Here is a 21,196-nt window from a genome sequence, read left to right as displayed (position 1 = left end):
AAATCACACATACACACACACACAATAAGGAAAGTGAGCGCATTATAAAGGAGCACAGATAGTCGGACACTTTGAAAACGGTTTTCTGCTTATAAAAGGAAAACGTGAACCAAAAAGTATCGTACGGATTAGTAAAGAATCTTAACAAAACGCATATAACCGTCAAATGGTGCGGTTTTATTTCCATACGAATTGAAGTTAGCGAGCGATTATTAGCACACCGATTGATCCTCACGTTCAAAGCAATAATGAAAGCCGGTCTCTCGCGATACATAAATGAAAGGGACGAGTTTGCAAAAAGTGTTTCAACAAATAAACAACAAACATATATAAGCTACTAATTGAAAGAGGATCCACGTTTTCCAATGCTGGGATGTTTGAAGGATTTTCGGTTTTTTGTTTGACAATCGAATTTGTTTAATTTTAAAACTTTCTCTTACACTCGAAAAAAGGAAAAGATTCCTTTTTTTTACACGCCATTTTGTGTGCAACCAAACCTTACTCTGCCCGTCTCTATATGTAATTCCCCTAAAACCCCATCCCCGATTCATGTAGGAGGAGTTCGATACAACTCCGAGCAACTGTCATCATCAGTCATGTGTATGCCAATAGGGAATCTTTCCACCAACAGAGTGCTGTCAGCTAGAGAAGAATCGCATACAAAACTCGGTAATCAATGCAAAAACAACTACTACGGTAAAGCGAAATATTAAAACAAAACAAGAAAAAAATTAAACGTTTAAATAAAGCTCTACACAATTACACCGGCAAGAAACAATACGTGAATATAGAAGGTAATAAAGGTTAATTTATCTAATACTTTCACGAAAACAGGCGAACGGTTTAAAAGTTATTTTGAAGTCATCTTACGAGAAAAAAATCATTTCCATTTAATTATTTCATTCATTTATACAAAGATAAGATCCTCACTGAGGGTCTCCATTATCAGTTTTATCCTTCCCGCCACTTCCTTTCTTTCCACCACCACCACCACCACTACTTTCACCTACCTCAGTCACGTTCGATTTCCGCCGATTGTTGCCTTCCTTCTGCTTACCCTTGTTGTTACGTGAATTTCCAGCACCATCTCCACCGGGACCATTTTTGTGACCCCTTCCCCCTTTCCCTTTGTTATTCTGTTGTCGATTCGCGCCATTGCTATTCGAGCCAGCCGGCTCATCACCACCGTTCGAATAGTGTCGATTCGCTATTTTCTTAAGCTGAGGTCCGGTAAAGTAGTTTCCTTTCTTATCGCCACCCTCCTTGGGACGCTGTCCTTGTGGGCGCTTGCGAGGACTACCATCGCTAGGCCCTAGGCCTGCCCCCGTCCAGAATCCACCCTGTGTTTTGGAATGCTGGTAGCCTGGCACCTTTGGGTCTATCTCGTCCAGCGAGGTTAGAATGTGCACACAGGGAATATTCCGTTTGGCGACGATTTGCTCCAATCCATTCTCCTGTGGGTCCCAAAACTCTTCAACTCTGCAAAGTGAAACGAAATTTCTTTAACAAACGTACCGCATTAATTATGGTCATCGGTAATGCTTACTTCCTGTAACAAATCCGTGTGACCTGGTGCAGCTCAAAGTGTCGCTTTATGATTTCCGCACAGCTTATCGTCTTGCCAACACCACCATCCGAACCGCTCCAAACGACGGAACGATGCGTACCATCTTCTAGGGCTTTTTTCGCATGCTCGACCAGATTCATTACCGCCGAACCACCCTTCACATGCATCCAGAGAAACTGCTCCGGCAAAACTTCGATCGGAATCTGGTCCTGCGATAGTTCCTCCTCCACGTTCTTTCCTTTCTTGTAGTGCATCATTTTTCGCTCCCGGTTCTGCAGAAATCCAATGTAAAGGATGTAGAAGAAAGAAATCGTCCATTAAAATCCTAAAATCCAACCATGACAACGCCCTCTGGTACGCGATGAACTCGATCGATTGGAAACCGCCAGACATTTGGACCACTGACACTCGTCGTCCCAGGCGTCAGCAGAGTATGGACTGTTGGAATGTTACGAGGAATGTTTTCTACATTCCAACAACGGTCAATACTGCTGATAAACCCTTTCACACTGTGAAATGATGCGATAAAAGATGGACGCAGCTCGTTGAATGTTAATCGAGATGACGAGACAAAAAAAGACTATCGATCTAATTTTCTTCATATAGGAGACACTGTAGGGTTTAAATTAATTCGTTCAAAAACGTTTAATTTTCTCCTTTGAGCAAACAATTGGATGACGTACAACCATGGCCCATTTTGCGTCATAAGATGTAAATTGATCGAAGCCCACTCGGAGAAGCTCAGAGACAGCTGAAGGAAGACTTAATTTCTCTTCAACTGGCTGATTCAATTTTTACGCTACGAGCACGATTAGATTATTCAATTCTAACGCCTCCTCATTCAGAGATAGGCTTATTGCAGGATGCTGCGTGGGTTTAGGGCCATTTTATTTAGACAATTATATGGCCAAAGCAGGACAGCACAAATGGAACAGCTAACTTACAAATGCTGAAGAATGTCAGCAAGATAAGTTTATAAGATTAAGCCTAATTTGGAGCACTTTGTCTCTCGGTAATAGCACATTCGTCTTCTAACAACAGAAGCGCCATACAGGAGCTGTTAAAAAATATTACAAATTAGACATTAATTTACAGGGTTGTAAAAGATGGCCCCAAAATTCAATAACCTCTCACCGCAGGAAGAAAACCAGCTTCTTCCCATGATCTTCCAGGAAATCAACCTTGACCAACATTAAGAAAAAAGAACTCAAGAATAAAATTCTCTATTTCCTGATGCTTCAAACAACCATTGACATTCTGGTTCCATCTGACGAATCCTTGAACACATCGCCAAACATCATTATAGTAATCTAACTGACCATTTACTCCAATTTTCTTGCCCATGTTCGAAGGAGATTCGCTCGCGAATGGCATCGGTACGAAAGTCCTTATCCTTACCCAGAAGTATGCTTGCAGTTGATGCGTAATATAATTGAATCACAGCCACAGCCTCACAGAACCCGAGTACTTCATCGTCTTCATCGTACAAGCTAGCTAGTAAAGATAAAAATTAGCAGCCAGCCAAGCAGTTGTATGATTTTCCCATTTCTTAAGCAATTGACACCAACATCTTCAACACGTTGACGTGCTTTGGCTGTGACTGCTGACGTACAAAAAACCTGGAGGTATAAGTAGTGTTGTAAGTGTTTTCCCCCGCGATCCCCCATCTAGCGTGAGAGTTTTCCTTTGCACTAATAAAACTAAATAAATTATTATTAAATCCTGAAAAAGAGAAAACGGACCGGAAAACTGGTAATGTGTGACGCGAATATGATGCTCTTGACGTGACACACAATTTTCCATCACAACCATCAACATCATGGTGAAATAGCGCATCCCATTGATACCGCACACTCGGTTCTCGGTTATCCGTTCTTCTCGTTTTTTGCAATTGCGGTCACCAGGATCTCGAATTCGAAATCGATCCGAATGCTGCTGCTACCCCATGCTGTTGGATGGCAGCGGAAGAGGACCTGGTGCTGCACTTGGAAGTGGATGAATTAATTTTCCCATCGACAACTTTCATCATATTCGTTTCGAGGCGCACGACGACAGCATCATAGAACCGTGTTCGGGTGGTGCTATTTGTTCGAGCACCCTGGGAAGATGATGAAGAAAAACGCCCAACCGTAATAGGGTGGCAGTACCATTGTAGTTGCGTGGTTCGTATTTTTTCTTTCGCCGTTCTCGGTTATTTTTCTCTTTCTATTCCGATACCCAGATGCGGATCCGGCTGAACCCGAGTTCGGTTATTCCGTTGATATGCGTTTGGTTGTTCGAACTTTCGTGCGACTGCCTGCGACCACTTTGCCTGCACTCTTCGTCAAAGTTATGCCAAAGGCGTGAAAGAATTTCATTCAGAAATATCTCGCACCATTCTTCTTAGCTGGGGTTTGCTGCCATGTGAGATGAAGCGACGGCTAATGGGCGAAACGACACATAGAGAGGAAGACCGATAAGACGTTTGGTTTGAAGTCAGCCTGTAAGGAACTAGAACTAGAAGTCCTTATAAAATCCTTCTCATAATTGTATTACAATGTATGAGAGGATTTATTATTCCCACCGACAGACACACCTAAGAATGATATCAAATTCGAAGTTTGCCTTGGGAAATCTTTCCATATCAATTGATAACGTTCCAACAAGAATCCTGTCACCTCTATCATCGTTTTCTGCTAGCTGACGAAAGAAGGAAAAATACTGTTGCAAAATCTCGTTTGATACAACCAGCCAAAGGAGAGTAACTTAAATGAAGCATAGACGAAGAACGCTTTTAGGAGTATCGCTTTGATGGAGTTGAATAAAATAAAAGGGGCACGTGTCACTTCAACACGTATCTAGATTGATGGCTGTAATTAACTATCAATCGTAAGTGTAGCTTCCTCTGTTCAACGGAAATTATTCAACGACAATGAAGAGCACAATTTTAATTGCCCAATCGATAACCGCCACCCTTTTGTTCTCCTCGAAACATTTTTTTTCTTTTCAACTCATTTTCACATTAATCAGTCGATGAACAATGAACCCCCGCGTATCTGCGCGCGTGTGTGTTTTAATGAGTGTTTTTCACATCCATTAAAAAGAACTCAAAACTGTTTGGGTTGAACATTTTTACCAACAAGCTTCACCCATCCTGGAACGGATGGAAGCGCATACAAGATTTACGAGCAACCCTTGCCCCCGAGGTGGTATGTTGAATTGGTAAGCCGGTGATTGAAAGTTAATTGATTCGATGTAAATAACGTGGAACGTGTCGTGGCTGGTTGAACCGCAATCATGTCGTTTTTTTTTTACTGTATGTGCATCCCAATATGTTTCGTGGCATCGCGAATGCATATCTGCCACGTGTTAAAATAGGACGTAAAAAAAGACTGTTGTAATATGGGAAGGAACAATGTCGAACGCCGAAACTACCCAAAAAGTTGGTTCTGTAGGATCTCCCTGGTAGCGTTGCTGAACCGGGAAGATGATTTTAATTAAGCCGGATAACTTTTTTTACGCTTTTCGAACCGGGGATCGTTGGTGAACATTATTGAACAGGTTTATATCTAAAAATCGACATCGAAAAAAATACTTGTCATGAATGTCATGAATGAAAATCAGTAGCTCACGTCTTTTCAATGCACTTTACAAGCAACAATCAACAGGTTGCGGATTGCAAACAACTTTTACACGAAACTACCGGCAAAAGCCATCCAATAAGCGGCTTTTTTTTTGTTTTGGCCATCAGAAAAAAGCCACGAGCCCGTTCTGCATCGACACCAAGTAGAACCGCATCACCGCGTAACGATGTGCAGCATAAAATCACATTCCATTCATTAGACGAAGCGAGATGAGTATATGAAAGTGATGAATCTCGAGACTCTTCTTTCTAAAGTTCTACCACCACCAAAGCGTCCAACGCGTCTGCGTACTGATAGGGTCCTACCCGGCGTGGCTAAGTATCCTTATACTTCCTGCCTTCTTCACCGAAGGACTATAATGACGTCAGCATGCCAGAGCAGCAAGGATCAAAGAACTCAACCGATGAGAAGGCTGCTTTTCCATTGATCATCGTAGGTGCTTCGGGACTTTCCCAAAAAGTTGATGACAGGTACAGGTTTAGTTGCACCTTTTTATTATTTTTTCCAGCCAGATAATAAAAGGGCTAAATAACTCTCACAGTAAGGTTCGATTAGAAAAATCATCTTTCCTCTCACATTACTGCTTCCCACTGTGAACCAAGTGTGGGTTAGGCGGCTGAACAGAGCAGCTCGATATTGCTATCCATCCAAATGGTACGAAGCTCGAATGCCTTCCAGTTTTTATCCCTCGCCCGAAAACAGCGTACTTGTGTGGCGCGCATCGTCCGTGTGTGCCTTCAAATGCCAGAATGTGCTACGCACTGGAATGTGGCGCCGTTTCTAACCATCACCGGTCCGATCGCTGCTCAAAAACCCTCCCAGCTGTTCCTAAAGCCCTTCCGGACGCGATGAAGCGAGAAGAACCTTACAAGCCATCGCCGAGAGATAGTTCCGTTTCATTTCTTTCGTCCCCCCTCTCGAATTGTGAAACACAATTAGAATGCGTTTCGCATTATCCTTTCCCATCGCACAGATGGAGATGGATAACGGATGCTAGAAGCCTTTCGATTCCACAGCACCAATCTTGTGCATTTCCGCGAGAGCCCCATCAGCACGACGATGATGATGACGATGATGGCAGAAAGGAAGAAAAAAAAAGCCTTACGGGATGAAAAACCACCAAAGAGCAAAAAGGATCTATCCTGACGGACATAACGGCAAACGGCTCAGTTACCAGCGGGAAGTCGTAGCGTTCGGTTCGGCAGACCGAAAAAAGGATCCAGCTACCGCAGCAGAACCCTGCATCACTTAGGTGCTCAGTGTATTCTAGGTGGGCTTCCACTCCAAAACCACTAATCGGCAGCTTCAGTGAGCCAGGTGATTAGTGTTTCATTAACGGATCGATGCGTTCTAGTTCGTGGCAGTGAAGTGCAAAGTGCAGCGGTGCAAGTGCATTTTGTAGCAAATACGCCCATTGTGGTTTGTGAAGTTCGAACGTATATGAGTGTAACGAATGGTGAAGTGAAAAGTGCATTATAAATTTTGAAAGAAGCTCAGTTTGGAGTTTTAAATGAAGTGTTATAGATGAAATATCAAATACATATGTAGTTTATAAAAATAAAACTGTGAAACCAGAACCAGATCTACAGGACTATATGTAGGAAATTTTAAAAGTAATGGCTTAATATAGGAAACTACTAGCGAATAGGAATTACTACTTATTCCGATCAATATATTTAAGTAAAATAAAATTCATTTAGCAAAACACTGTGTTGGATAATCAAAATAAATAAAACTACAACAGTTTTTCTTTAGTAATAAAAGCAATAATTAAACAATACGAAAGGTTTGACCTTTACGACGTTTTCTACGTGACGCACTAGCATCAGAAGAATAGAATAGATATCCATCAAGCTTGGCGCACGGTCACTAACCACCAGGATTAGATTTATTTGCCCTGAGTTGAGTAACTGCAGACGGTTAATTAAAATGCTTCAATAGCTTCGTGGAACTTGTACCGGTCGCTCGGTGACTATTATCCCAGATGTGCATCGTGACTTGTTGCCAGTCGGTCGATTATTTTATAGGGTCTTTAGCACCGTTTGGTAACAAGCCGTGGTAGGATTAATTACTAACCCCTACCGTTCGGTCAGCTTTAACTGTTTACAGTTTGGCAAAAATCTCCGTTAATGTAATTCGATACCCGGGTGCCAAGAGGATCTAGGAAGCGCCAAAATACGTCGTCATAACAACCGCGGGGATGTAATGTGTGTTGCCTTGTTTGACGCTTGTATTACTTTCCGCAGATTCCGCCAACGCCGTTCTAGAGCACCCAATATGGACAGTAAAGAGTTCCGACGCCGCGGTACCGAAATGGTCGAGTACATCTGCAACTATCTGGAAACGCTCGAGCAGCGGCGTGTTACACCGTGCGTGGAGCCGGGCTATCTACGCCACCAGCTACCGGACGAAGCACCGGAAGATCCGGAACCGTGGGAAAAAATTATGCAGGATGTGGAGGATAAGATTATGCCGGGCGTGACGCACTGGCAGCATCCGCGCTTTCACGCGTACTTTCCGTCCGGTAACTCGTTCCCCTCGATACTGGGTGACATGCTGAGCGATGGGATCGGTTGCATCGGGTTTTCCTGGGCGGCCAGTCCGGCCTGTACCGAGCTAGAGACGATCGTGCTTGATTGGTTGGGTAAGTTTCCGTGCACCAAAGGTTCACCAATTGACTTTAGAACCTTACGAGACCAAAGCGATCGCGAACAAGATCAACCGCAGCTGCCGATCGTATCGAAGCGTTTACTGTTAAGCGTTTATTGTTTTTAATTTTGCCTTATTGAACGATATCCGTCGGTGCACACGTCACAACAGTCGAGTGACGTCCGAAGATGAGTGACGTTTCTGTCAAATGCTTAGTAACCCGCCATCTGCCGATCGGTGATCGCTCCATTGAGGGAGGTGTGTGCTCGAACTATACAGAGACGAACCCATGCGAATCAAAATAAATCATACACATTGCACCAACGACTCGCACGCGGTCGCCGTCAGCAAAACAACACACACACACGATACCGCGAGCACGAGAACTGGGAGGCTTGCTTGTTGGAGGTTCAGCAAGGTCAGCTGTATATGCAAGGAATCGCATATTTTTAGACCAAACTTTTGCACCAAAAATAGCTCCCGGTGAATGTTGCGCGTTGCTCGTTCGGACCTTTGCATCATTCGACACCAATTATTTAAACAAACTCTCTGAATTAAGCTGTTTTCTTTTTCGTTGTTACTGTTCCTACGATTGACCACCATCATCACCACCACCCGTCGCCTTTCTGCATCTCGTGACGCTCGAAGAAACCTCTCAATTTCAGCATTCGATTCCGAAGTGATGTGACGAAGATCAACAAATCGGACTGATTTCGCATTGGTATTTAGTAGCGTATGTGTCCGCAAGATGAAGATTAACGACTGTACGGAGCGAGGAACGATTTATAACCGACGACAAACAAGTATGGTTGGACATGTTTAAATAATTTGTGGCTAATTATGACTAAATAATACGGAGCAGATGCAATTTCACGCAGGAGTTACGCGAGACAGCTATCAGATTTATGTAAATTTTTCGTTTAATGACCCGTTGGAAGATGACGTATCATTTTAAATTTTCATCTACATTTGATACCAAATACTACCTAAAACGGTCATCCATTTCATACAGAACTATTCAAGATCGTTTGCCATCTATGATCACATCCACTGAAATCCTCATATTAACATGTATATTTGAAAAATAATTGAAATTCTTCACACGTGATTCATAGAACTCACGCACAGATGCTTGGCCGTTTCCACCGTAAGCGCCCACGTCCCAGAGCGAGCAATCCATTCAATTGTCAGTAACCGAATCCTATCTACCGCAAACTACCATCGTTTCGGAATGGTACACCGAAACATCTTGCCTCATCTCAAAGCATCCGAGAACCGCAAGCTATCAAAAGACACCGAGACGCCAGCAAGCGACACGTTCGCCTGCCAGCGCCTCTCATTACCATAAATAATCGATGATGAAGCAGCACCGAATGTAAATCGACCGTGTGGTGTGTGGCAAGAAGTTAAGCAGAGCGTATTACAATTTGCTTTCACGACTTCTAGGCGCGCGCTCTCTAGCTATGCTTTCCACTTGTTGCGTTGCTTGGGTGCAAGATTTTTCATGGTGTGAGCCGGAAAAATAAAACATCCCCGTCGACGTTTTTACAAGAATGATGAAATTTTAACCACTTGTTACTCCATTAACAACCATCATCAACTAGAGCCGATGTGCAGGGCCGGGTGGTCCAGAAGATGATAAATTACGTTTTAATTAGATCTAAACGATGGGGAGTTTTTCATTTTCCCGGTCACTCGCGGAAAAGGCCCGAGTCAAAGTCACTCTGTAAACCAATTTCGGGCAGTCTTGTACTTTAAGAGTCCTAAAGCTTAAGGGGAACTAAAATTGAATCTAAATCTACGATTCTCACCTCGATAAACACTAATTAGCAAAGTAGTTACGAGGTACTCCTCCATTTCTGCAACACTCAGCGCCTCAAGAATGAACAATTAATAGTAAATAGTTTATCTGACGGCTTATCTGACTCCTTGGCTACTAGGAAAGGCAATTGGACTTCCTGATTCATTTCTTGCCCTCAAGCCTGGCAGCCGTGGCGGTGGCGTAATACAGGTAATAAAGCCCCCAATTCCAGCTGTTTCAGTCGTGCTTGTGTATCAACGGCACGTAACCCCAATTTCTACTCCAATTTTCCAGACGTCCGCGTCCGAGTGCGTGCTGGTAACGATGCTGGCCGCCCGGGCCCAGGCCATCAAGTATTTGAAGCAGCAGCACCCGTTCGTCGAGGAGGGCCACCTGTTGTCCAAGCTGATGGCGTACTGCTCGAAGGAAGCGCACAGCTGCGTTGAGAAAGCGGCCATGATTAGCTTCGTGAAGTTACGCATCCTAGAACCGGATGAAAAGTGTTGCCTACGGGCGGACACACTGATAAAGGTAAGCGTGGAACGGTAGTACGTTACTCCCTTTTATGGCGGTAGTGAGAATCGGTTGAAGAAGCAAATTATTTACAAATTTCCAACGCGCTTACGTAGCGTGGCCAAAAACGTGTCCATGACACCATCCGGCTACGGCAAACAAGAAGCGCAAAGATGTTGAAAGGCAGATTTTGGATCAGTTTTTACGCGTCTTGGGAAAATGCTTTGCGCGAGCGGAGAAAACTAGCCGAACTAGAATGTTATTGTCGGCGTGTAAGGTGTAAACATTGGGGCGTTGTGCCCCAGCGTTGTGACTCATACGACGCTAACGTAATCTTCATATCTTTCCCTCTCCAATTACAACATCTTATTTACATTTGCACTTCTTCTGCTAAATATATTTATCTTTCATACTGCAAAACAGTTACAATTTTAAAGACTCTTAATCGATTAAACGTGCCTCAAAATTGAGCACAACTCTGATATTGCGTCATTGCTAGTTTCCCGACGTCGCCTTTCGCTGCTCGTCCAGCACTCGGCGTGCCTGTTGCTGACCATGCTCGAATCCGACAGCAAAACCTTTCCGGTAGCCTTCGTCAAAATTGCGCTGATAATGCACTTGCCGCCCAGTATCGATACCATCCGCGTAGGCGGCCTTAATGAGTGGTTCCGCAAGTCGTTTCGCATCCCGCTTTGATATCTCAAAGTCCTCCTCCCGATCCATTCGCCCTTTTATCGTAATCATGTTGAGGGAAGATTGAAAAGAAAAGAAAGACCGATGGGAGAGAGGATTGTGATTAAAGTATATTTTAAAACAAACGCTCTGATGTGGCTACTTTTGTGCGAAGAACGTGTTCTGAGTTTCATCAATTTTGAAGTGGCATTATTAGAGGGAAATAAAACCGAGAGATGATTAATCACGGTTTGAAAATGAAATCGCCTCAGGTCTCCGAACTCATCCGTAAACATTGGGCTGTTTGTACAATTTCAAACAGTTCCAGTCGGCTTGTTTTGTAATACAAAAACCTTTTGTTTGCTTAAGTTTTAGCAAAGTCTCTTTCTATGTCACGTTATAAACAAACCTTTACCCATCCAAAAACACATTAAACAGCGATGATATAGAAATACGTGCCGGTAGAAACACAAACCAAAACACTCAATCATCAGGTCAACCGGAAAGGTTAATAGCAAACCCGTCAAACTAATCATAAATTTATTGAGCATTGTTTTGCTGCCCCTATTACGGTACTCAATATGACGAAAACTTTATGAATAGCCTGTCCCTGCCAGGAATCAACTCTGGAAGAAGTTTACTTTACACGACGACTCAATAAAACATCGCCGCACGTCAGTCAATCCTCATAAAGGCATTCTTTTTTAAAGATCCTGTAACGTATAATTTGTCCATAACAATGACATGACAACACAAAAATCTTACCAGCTACTGCCAAGGTTATGACTAGCTAGAGCATGCCAATACCTCGCCCTACTCTTATTAATATCCTTTCGTACGAATTCAACTTCCCCCCAGGCAATGGAGGAAGACGAACAGCAAGGTTTGATACCGTTCTTCGTATCGACCACGCTCGGTACAACTGGTTCGTGCGCGTTCGACGATCTGGGCGAGATCGGTGAGGCACTGCAACGGTTCCCAAGCGTTTGGCTGCATGTCGATGCCGCCTACGCCGGTAATGCGTTCATCTGCCCGGAGCTCAAGTACCTGCTGAAGGGCATCCAGTACGCGGATTCGTTCAACACCAACCCGAACAAGTGGCTGCTGACGAACTTCGACTGTTCGACGCTCTGGGTGCGCGATCGCATCCGTCTGACGTCGGCACTGGTCGTCGATCCACTTTATCTACAGCACGGGTATACCGATTCCGCGATCGATTACCGGCACTGGGGCGTACCGTTGAGTCGTCGGTTTCGCTCGCTTAAGCTGTGGTTTGTTCTGCGCAGCTACGGTATATCCGGATTGCAGGCGTACATCCGCCATCACATCGATCTGGCGAAACGATTCGAGGCGCTCGTGCTGAAAGATAGTCGGTTCGAGGTGTGCAACGACGTAAGGCTGGGGTTGGTATGCTTCAGGCTGAAGGGAACGGATCGGATCAATGAGAAGCTGCTGAGCAGCATTAACGCGTCCGGCAAGCTACACATGGTACCGGCTTCGGTCAACGATACGTACGTCATACGGTTCTGTGCCGTAGCACAAAATGCCAAAGTGGAGGACATTGGTGAGCCCATGAGCTACATAAAGAGAAGGTTTCATATTTTCGATCGATATTCTCATATCCTTTCCTATTCAGACTATGCATGGGATGTGATTACGGACTTCGCCTCGGAAATACTGGAGAAGGAACAGGCCGACGAGGTCAGCGAGATCGTCGATCGGCGCAAGACACACACGCTCGCCCAAAAGCGTTCGTTCTTCGTGCGCATGGTTAGCGATCCGAAGATCTACAATCCGGCCATCAACAAGGCCCAAACGCCCCATCGTATGTCCACCGAGTTAACCTCACCCGGACATGATGGGACTGTGGTCACCGTACAGTCACCCAAGTATGTATCACCCAAAACAATTCTTCCGAAGTGTGTCGATCAGCTACTAAAAGTTTTGTTCACCGCATATCTTCAGGACTCCCGGATCAGCCACCTGGATTAGTTGGCCATTGGCATTCCTGTTCGCATCCGCAGATGATGGAACGAAGAATGATGTCACACTGAGGTAATAACGATCACAAGATTATCTAGATAGCATGAATCGCGCATCCCCAAAAAGTGCATTAATTCATCGATAACTCCCACTAACCACACACACATACACACAGGTTCCGCCACCTTGACACCATGATGCGACTATCGGCGTCGCGCCGTAACTCCGCCACCGGCGGTTCATCTCCATCGCCCGAAGGAGAGAATGGAATTACCTTGCTGAAGTCGCCCAAAAAATCCCCAATCCTACTGCGAAAGCGTGGCTCATCGCCGAACCCGCCAGCGGCAGGTACGAACAATGGTTCGGCTAAGTAAAATCGTCCCACACCACACTGTTTGTTGTAATATTGGGAAATGGCATGATGAAAACTAGCTTTCTCTTGACTCTAGAAACCAAAAATGTGAGACATACCTTAAAAAAACGGCTGGAGCAATATTCGCAATGACACAGCTATTTTAACACTTAAATCAACTAACACTACTACAACAGTCTCCCCAATGCATCATGTTGAAAGATAGTAAGAAGAGTTTAAGAAAGAAAAATCCAATCCATTTCAGAGCTATACAAACTCCCCGTTTAAAATTCTCACACGAACGAAGAAAATGTAAACCCCGGGTAGGTGAGCATGTCCTCTAGACATAGACAATTGTTGAACTTAACTTTGCTGTATTTATTCCCAACCGCACAAATAAACACAAATGATCGAATCGCAAAATCTGCTCCAAAATGACGACAATTAGATGTAGCATGACACGTGTACTGAAATCTCCACTTTCCACACTAAGTGGCCGCTCGTTATCTGTTATGACAGCTAATGGTTATAAACTCGGACGTCGGAACGTCGGACGAACTGTACTTTTCCCAGTACCCGCGATCTCATTAGTAAGGTAAGTACATCAATTACCGAACAAAATGTACTGTTCGGAATGTTTACCGATGGCAGTGTGTAAGTGATCCTAATGTTTACCGCCTAAGTACACATCAACGATTTGCGCCGAATTCCACGATTCGAGACGATGCAGAAGCTTGGAATGAAGCTACGCATTCCGATCGAGATAGGTCAGGATTTGCAGACGTCTATCCCTTTCGGCGTTAATGAAAGACGTCACCACGCCCGGGTAAGCAAGCTTCCTTCCAGCGTGAACTAGTGCATACTACCTAGTGCTGTGGTGCATAACACAATTCGTAAGGATTGCTCGTGCGTTCATTTACCTCAATGAACTCCAAATTTAGCATCTCAATGGCAAAACATTCCTCCGGTGCGCTGATGAACTACCGTCCCAAATAATATGCGCAATTGAGTGTAGCGATCGTCTTTGAAAGGCACTCACCATTATCAAGCACTAGACGCCACACAATTATGCTAGCAAATTATTTTTCAGGGTGTGTTTCGAAAAACAAACAAATCTCGCATGGCCAATCTTATCGTACACACACACGCATAGGGTCAGTGGAGGTAACCGTAACTGGTCAAACTGAGGATCAGCTGCGATCAGCAAGGTTATCGAGGATCCCATTATCATTGCCACAGTTTGTTCCGAATCACAATAACTACCGGGCATCAGCGATGCAGGCTGTACTGGGGGATTTCAGTACCCAAATACCTTTCGGTCACATAAGAGTTTGCATGGTACAGAAAGGTTTGAAAATTAAAATATGGTTCCGAAAATACTCGTGATTTTTCTGGCGATTGTGACAGCTGTGAATGCGGAAGATCCCAGCCAAGTGGATGCTCCGGATGCGCTCGATTTCTCGTACGCTCGGCTTTGGCGTTACGCACAACAACAGTGTAGCTTCAAAGGCATCACACCGACAGCATTCACAAATTCCTGGCTAGGAGTGCGTCGCTGTATGAGGAACACGTTGGATGTGGTGCAGCTGAACGAAGACTCAATGCGGCTGGATGTCGGCAATCAGGAAGAAATTCTAAGTCGGTAAGGACACACCATACAGTGCAAGTACGCTATACAATTCTGTAACTGGTAACTATACAATTCTGTAATCAATTCACCCAATACCAGCCACTGTCCGGATCTGTTCGAGGCGATCAAGTGTTTCAACCCCTTCATGGACATGGTAAAGGGATGTGTAACCGAGGAGAGCTACGAGATCTTCCAAGCCTTGCAAAATTGGTTCTTGGACATTCTGCAATATCTGTGCGAAAATAATGGCGCTAACGTTGGTAGGTGTGCGAGCTGCTGACCTTGCTCCGAACATCGGAAGAGTCTAATATACTTTGTGTCTTCTTATCTATTTACGCTTGCACCCTTACTTGTAAAGAGTACGATAAGGAGAAGCATGACGCCTGTACACGTGAGATTAATAAGTACATCATTACCTGTGCGGCGGAGAACTTGGTCGCGACGCCGGAGGTAAATCGTAAAACGCTCACTGAAGAGAACTGCAGGTATGTTGTCCTACACGCCAGTGTGTGAGCTTAACTCCTTTTTTACCTCTTTGCCCTTTCGATACATTTTCCAGTGCTCTTGCTACAGCGAAGGATTGTCTGCTGGGAAAGCTAAAGTCGTGTGGCGTCTTTGCGAACGGAGCACGGTTGTTCTACGAAAACTTCATCCAAATTACGTCGTGCAAAAATTACATCCCCAAGACGGAACGAAAATAAATAAGTGCTACCTTGGAAAATGGACCGCGTCTTTGTGTCTTCGTATACCTGACCAGCATCACGTGCGAAACCGACGATCGTAACTCGCACGTAAGCGATCATTCCGAGTGACAGAAAATGGTGAAATTGTAGCAAAAATTAGGCGAATGATTCATCGCGCGATCGTTCCATTTTCTGCTCACGTCCCCTTCCAAACCGGTTCCAGCAATTTGAAATTCCTCCAAAAAGGCACGTGCCTCCGTACACGTTGTCCGCACACAATTTAAAGCACGATCACCTCAAAGAGGTTCATATTGTGCAAAAAAAAAATCGATCTTCTCCACTGTTGCCAATGACCTTACGAAGCATATGCCATTTGATCAGTTTGTGTCGCGTGAACGACAGTTACATCTTTCTGACAAGTACTCACGGGAGACAGGACGGTCGGGTGACGGCTCAATACCGTTTCCTTATCGTTGCCTTCCCTATCTTTCGATCTCACTTTCTTCACCCGAGTTGATGACGAAACGAAGCGAAAATATTACTCAATCTGCACTATAACACCTCGTGGTTCAATGTGTCCGCAAAACTAAACATCCATCAACGATTGTCTGAGTTCTCCTCCTTTTACGAGCAAGAAAAAAACCGGTAACCAACGGAATTTCCTGAACCTATCTCGCAAATTCCATTCTCTGTGCCCTCCATACATTTTCGATTCGTTTTTTTTTCGCCCAACATCCAATAATCCCATTCATAAAAAGAGCCGATTACTCGCGGCGAGCAACATTGAGCGGTAATTGATCTTTAAGCTTTGGCGCGCGGATCCGTACATAATTCATCCGGTACGCATCGTGGATCACACAGGCCGTGAGGTGCGAATGACGCATCCACCATGACGTAGCAGTTATTTGAACAGTCTTTAAGACCACAAACCACCAACACCGTGCGGGTCGCTCAATCAAGGTAGACAGCAACGATTTTTTTCTGGTTCGATTGTCTACAACACGAAGAGAAACTCCCATTGAGATGTTGTTTGCACTTGGGGGGTTTTTTACGGTATGCTTAAAGCCCACCGCGACATGCCGACAGTTTGCCAAAACTTTGTCGCCAGCATGTGTGGATCCACGCGGCCTGCCCGTGGTAAATGTTGGACTTTGGAATGTACACGGATGTACTTCGACTGATAGAACATAGGCCGTGCTGCAGTGGGGAATATGTAAAATACCACAACAATGACTACGAAGGATGTCGAAAGCCATGACAGGACACGTTTTTTTACTTTTGTGGGAAAGTTTGACATATTCCCCTTGCAGGTCATGTTATGGAATCCATGACAGTGAGTATATTAAATATGTCCAGCACGAATGATGTTACCGAGCAAGCAAAAATGTTAAATTTCGCACAAAATATCGTTTGTTGGCTTCCTATATTTAATAGCTATTCTAATCAACTAACTTTAATATAATTTGCCTCTCTCGATTTTAAAGCGACCGTTAATGGTGCACGTGAAAAGCAAAAACCTTCCACCCAACTGTGACACTATTTGTTTCATTGCTCACAATAGAACAAGCGTCACGCAGCAAACCATTCTACCTGTAACTTCAGAACAGTACGTTGGGTTGGCGTTTTTCATTTCATACTCTTTTCAAAAGCTTCGTCACTAGCTACTACAATGCATACGATTACTACAGCGAAAAAGAGCAACAGTGATCGAGCACTAAAAACCGTGTGTTACGTAGAATAGGGGAAAAAAGGCAATCCCATGCCGTCGCCCCTGCCGATTGAGTTAAGTCGCTCGTTATTTGCCTTAATTCGATAATGATTGTCGCAGTACTGATGCCCGCGTTAATGGTACTGGACAGTGTGAAGTTGGGAGTTCAGTAGCAGACCAAACCCACTGGCGGGCACGTACACGAACCTTGACGTTGCCTGAAAATCTGTTCTGCTGGGCATCACTGTTGTACTATCAATTTAGATCAAACGCCACAAGTGACCATTCTCTCACACCAGTCAGTACATCGCGCTCGATCGAAGAGATTCTACACTCTGTGCTCGTTGCATCGTTGAATCCAGCATCCGAAATGAAATTCATTTGCAGAGGAGTATCTGTCTGCGTGTTCTTGCTGCTAATATCCGTATGCATTGCACTACCGAAAAACGTCTCAGAAACAACAGATGCAGAAACGCTAGACGGTCCACCGTTCCTGGCAGACCTGCGTGACCAGTGCCGCAACACGACCGGAGACGATAAAACGTTCAACGAGCTCAGGGAACACATTTCCACCGATCTTCCGAAATGCTTTATGGCTCACGTGAATATGGACCAATTGAAAACGGACACCACAAAGCTGGAGGAGAAGGAAAAGCAGAAACTGTTTGAAAAGTGCGTCCAGTTTTGTGTTGATTAGTTAACAACCTGCATCTCAACCTTTGTCTGTTCTTTGTGTTCATTGTAGAATTTGTGAACAAATTAATGAATCGGTCAGCTGCTTAACTCCAGTCAAAGCTAAGCTGAAAAACTGTCTGGATGAGGAGGATGTGAAGATTATGGAACAGGTTGTAGCTACAATACCGGAAGCATTAAACATGGCGTGTACCAATAGTGGCGCTTTGTTGCAAAGTATGTAGAATTGTCTTAAACAAGGTACTGCAGACATTGTAGACTTTTCGTTAAATTCCTATGTAGAATTCACCGAACCAGCGTATCGATCCTGCGCCATGGAGTTGCCACCGATGATAGAGGAGTGCACGAGCGAGCTTCCCGATAGTATGGAGAGTCTACCATTTTCACAATATTCCGAAAAGCAGTGCGAGTAAGTAATTCGATTGAGCCCCATTAGACAAGTACGAAACCAAAAGCTTCTATTGCCAATTTACAGAGAAATCTACAGCATGAGAGACTGCTTCACGCGAAGAATCAACGAATGTGGAGCGACCGGCTACATGGACTTCTTCATTCTATTCTACCGGAAACTGCTCGCCCTAACCCCATGCAAATAGTGTGGTAATGTTGGTCCTTCTGGCCGAAACCGATACGTCATGTCTAATCATCCACAAGGTGCAAAGGTTCTACTCGGCGCAAACTAATAAATACTGTCTTTCAATACTTCAGCTTGTAGATGACTCACTGGCATAACTTCCATGATTATTTTTTTATCGATGCATCTGAAGTTCCCAGTACATGACCTCTAAAGAAAGTGCCTCAATAGCAATTCCTTCTACCAACAAACTGTGACAGGGAATTCCCTTGCTGCCATTACTAAGCGATGTAAAATGCGTGGAATGTAAAAAAATCTACCAAACAATTGCTTTTGGCCGGTCTAAAAGCGTTTATCAAAGCGCCAGAGTGTTACATCGATAAACTTTTAAGGCTCTATCGACAGACAGACACACACACACACACATACCTCCCCCAAACGCAGCTGCTGCAAACCATGGCCACTCACATTTACATTCAGTTTTCACCCCTTCTCCCTCTATTTATCGCTCCCGATCGATCGCTATCGTTGATGAGCTTTTTTTTCGAGCCTCATGGAGACTAAGTATGTCTGATAGAGTGGCAAAATGATGTTTACAATGCAATTAGCAAACACTACAGCACACACACACATACACCGCACGAAAGATTTGACACATTCTGCGCAGAAACGAGTCCACGCATATGCTGAGTCTCACACGGTGCATCATTATTTGCTTGCGGTATTCAAGTTCAGCTATCTCGGGTGCATAATCGAACCTCTTTCATACATGACTTTGCGCATGAAGAGAAAGACGCATTATGTTTATCAAAAAACCAACATACGGGATAATCAATATCAAGGGGTATCGGGCCACACGAGGGCTGCCGCTCCGTGAAGTGCGCACCTACCATCGATCAAAGTGAGGCCCCACGACCGATCAGATCCAAGCTGAAGGTGTGATTCAACCCATCCCAAACTGCCTCGACGGGTTACAATTATGAGCGGGGATGATTCACTTAATATCACTTCGTGGGCTCGTGATTGATGTTCCACCGGTCGGTCTAGTGGTCGGTTGGGCCAAACTTTTTTATCGCCGTAGCGTATTATCTGGTCCCAACGCTGTGGACGCGTCGTGTGACGTCGGAAATATGAAGCAGTGCTCAGATTTTAAGTCACTCGGCTCAATTTTTGGTGGATATCACACCGTGCCCGTGTTCTGTGGTGGATCGTGCAGGATAGAAAGATAACGATCGAAATATATGGTTGACAACTGCGGAGATTAAACATGCCAGCTTTTTGGGCATTGGTGCCGCATACACGCCCAATTTATCTTGCCTCGTAAAATCATGAATATTCCTGTTTGGAGGTTTGTATCTCTGAGCTGCTATAAAAGACAGGCACAAGATTCCCAAAAATAATAGAAAATTAAATAATTAAATAGATCACCATGACCAGGCGTCCCCATCGCTACAGGGTTTCCCCCTAGCAAGAGTAACATAATTTCAAGAAGAATAGTTACATCAATTTAACATCATGATACGAATTATCTAACCGATAATTCCTAACTTTATCAAAACAACAACAACGTGCCATGATATAGCAACTTAGCGATAAGAAACAAACACTAATTAACCTTCTTTATCAAGCAAATGGAGTTTGTGCTTGTTTGGCTTGCGGAGCAGAAAGATCCCAAATCCATCCCCCAAAGCTACGAACGATGATTCACAACAGAACCCGGATAGAACGCTTTTCCGGTGAAAATGCTCCATTTCCCAAGAACATTTTCATCCATCAGCGGACCCCACGCACTGCTGTCGAAACAAAAATTCGTTTGCTCAATGAATGGCACCCACTTCTCGACGGTTTTCCATCAACATTTCTCACTCAGGGAAGTTGTTTTTCTAGCGCATCCAGCCCAACAATTCATTCATCCATTTTACGCGTATCCCGGCAATCGTACTCCGGTGGTTCTGCATTCTAGACTGCGGCCTGTCAAACAAACGATAAATTTCAACAGGCTCCGGTTTACGCTTCTAAAAGCGAGCTGCTCAGCTGGTCGCTTGTGGTAGCGGAATGTTTATGTAAAGAATTGCTTCAACTTGTGGATTGCCGGTAAAAAATAACAGATGCTCAACACACATACGACGAAACATTACGCTTTTTTTTGGGTGGTAGCGCTTGATAAAGTAGCGAAAACAACAAGCCAAACAACGCATAATTGATCGTTCGATTCCGCAAGTCCCACCGGCGGCCTAAAGATGTCCACTTGCTCACATCAAGTGTCTGCCTGAGGTAAATGCGGGTACTCGTCGTGACAGCAAGTCGAGAGACCGTTGAAATTTACTTAGACCGTCGGTGTTAATTGGCGAATTCATCAGGCTGGCTTGTTTGTGGCGAATCCGTTAGCAGGTGCTAGATGGAAAGGGAACTCTCAATCCACTTTATGCTTGGTCATTGGTTCGAAGATGATTCGTTTCATCATAGAAAACACCTGAAACTGCCCCAAAAGAGGAGTTCAAAGTACAAGTGGCACACATCAGAGAGATCATAGTGACAGGAACACTAGGAGACCACGGCATGACGTCAACTTGATGATTGATCTTTTGGAAGATCGCTCAAAGTTCAACTATCACGCGCAGGAACGCTATCTAGATGCTACTATTATCCTAAGTATCGCCAAAAAGTACGCTCATACATTATAGTTTGATTCTGAGGGAAGGGAAGGGGAAGGGTTTGTATAGTTCGCTAGGTATCTTAGACCTCAAA

General features: G+C 44.4%; 6 protein-coding genes across 7 annotated transcripts in view; 4 read left to right on the top strand and 2 right to left on the bottom strand.

The window, feature by feature from the left end:
* LOC126561506 (importin-7) overlaps window positions 1-21,196 on the top strand; it is a 431,061-nt gene that overhangs the window by 141,707 nt on the left and 268,158 nt on the right. The gene's annotated exons all lie outside the window — the stretch shown is intronic.
* LOC126562783 (ribonuclease P protein subunit p25-like protein) lies at window positions 927-1,824 on the bottom strand. Its single transcript, XM_050219366.1, has 2 exons — window positions 1,547-1,824; window positions 927-1,479 (listed from the first exon to the last, which is right to left on the bottom strand). Exons 1-2 carry the CDS (start codon window positions 1,822-1,824, stop codon window positions 927-929), a joined length of 831 nt encoding a protein of 276 aa, XP_050075323.1.
* Window positions 7,429-13,182, top strand: LOC126563595 (aromatic-L-amino-acid decarboxylase). The gene is made up of 7 exons (XM_050220241.1): window positions 7,429-7,834; window positions 9,780-9,850; window positions 9,935-10,171; window positions 11,684-12,389; window positions 12,462-12,714; window positions 12,791-12,880; window positions 12,984-13,182. Exons 1-7 carry the CDS (start codon window positions 7,468-7,470, stop codon window positions 13,180-13,182), a joined length of 1,923 nt encoding a protein of 640 aa, XP_050076198.1. The 5' UTR covers window positions 7,429-7,467.
* Window positions 10,591-10,882, bottom strand: LOC126563443 (uncharacterized). Its single transcript, XM_050220089.1, has one exon. The coding sequence runs from the start codon at window positions 10,874-10,876 to the stop codon at window positions 10,649-10,651; it is 228 nt and encodes a 75-aa protein (XP_050076046.1). The 5' UTR covers window positions 10,877-10,882; the 3' UTR covers window positions 10,591-10,648.
* LOC126562928 (uncharacterized) lies at window positions 14,519-15,511 on the top strand. Its single transcript, XM_050219528.1, has 4 exons — window positions 14,519-14,802; window positions 14,890-15,050; window positions 15,149-15,275; window positions 15,350-15,511. The coding sequence occupies exons 1-4, from the start codon at window positions 14,525-14,527 to the stop codon at window positions 15,489-15,491; spliced, it is 708 nt and encodes a 235-aa protein (XP_050075485.1). The 5' UTR covers window positions 14,519-14,524; the 3' UTR covers window positions 15,492-15,511.
* On the top strand, window positions 17,543-18,571 carry LOC126562919 (uncharacterized). The gene is made up of 4 exons (XM_050219518.1): window positions 17,543-17,853; window positions 17,927-18,090; window positions 18,157-18,283; window positions 18,350-18,571. Exons 1-4 carry the CDS (start codon window positions 17,552-17,554, stop codon window positions 18,468-18,470), a joined length of 714 nt encoding a protein of 237 aa, XP_050075475.1. The 5' UTR covers window positions 17,543-17,551; the 3' UTR covers window positions 18,471-18,571.

Source organism: Anopheles maculipalpis, chromosome 3RL (assembly GCF_943734695.1).
Source record: "Anopheles maculipalpis chromosome 3RL, idAnoMacuDA_375_x, whole genome shotgun sequence".
In the NCBI taxonomy this organism is placed as follows: domain Eukaryota; kingdom Metazoa; phylum Arthropoda; class Insecta; order Diptera; family Culicidae; genus Anopheles; species Anopheles maculipalpis.
Note: the sequence above shows the minus strand (reverse complement) of the source record. Positions and strands in the feature narration are given on the sequence as shown.

Coding starts and splice junctions, on each gene's coding strand:
- LOC126562783 (XM_050219366.1), bottom strand. CDS start 1,824: ATGATGCACTACAAGAAAGGAAAGAACGTGGAGGAGGAACTATCGCAG. Junction 1,480..1,546: donor ACACGGATTTGTTACAGGAA/GTAAGCATTACC, acceptor TTCACTTTGCAG/AGTTGAAGAGTTTTGGGACC.
- LOC126563595 (XM_050220241.1), top strand. CDS start 7,468: ATGGACAGTAAAGAGTTCCGACGCCGCGGTACCGAAATGGTCGAGTAC. Junction 12,715..12,790: donor GTCACCGTACAGTCACCCAA/GTATGTATCACC, acceptor GCATATCTTCAG/GACTCCCGGATCAGCCACCT. Junction 12,881..12,983: donor AAGAATGATGTCACACTGAG/GTAATAACGATC, acceptor ACATACACACAG/GTTCCGCCACCTTGACACCA.
- LOC126563443 (XM_050220089.1), bottom strand. CDS start 10,876: ATGGATCGGGAGGAGGACTTTGAGATATCAAAGCGGGATGCGAAACGA.
- LOC126562928 (XM_050219528.1), top strand. CDS start 14,525: ATGGTTCCGAAAATACTCGTGATTTTTCTGGCGATTGTGACAGCTGTG. Junction 15,051..15,148: donor AAATAATGGCGCTAACGTTG/GTAGGTGTGCGA, acceptor TTACTTGTAAAG/AGTACGATAAGGAGAAGCAT. Junction 15,276..15,349: donor CTCACTGAAGAGAACTGCAG/GTATGTTGTCCT, acceptor TACATTTTCCAG/TGCTCTTGCTACAGCGAAGG.
- LOC126562919 (XM_050219518.1), top strand. CDS start 17,552: ATGAAATTCATTTGCAGAGGAGTATCTGTCTGCGTGTTCTTGCTGCTA. Junction 17,854..17,926: donor AAGCAGAAACTGTTTGAAAA/GTGCGTCCAGTT, acceptor TGTTCATTGTAG/AATTTGTGAACAAATTAATG. Junction 18,091..18,156: donor TAGTGGCGCTTTGTTGCAAA/GTATGTAGAATT, acceptor ATTCCTATGTAG/AATTCACCGAACCAGCGTAT.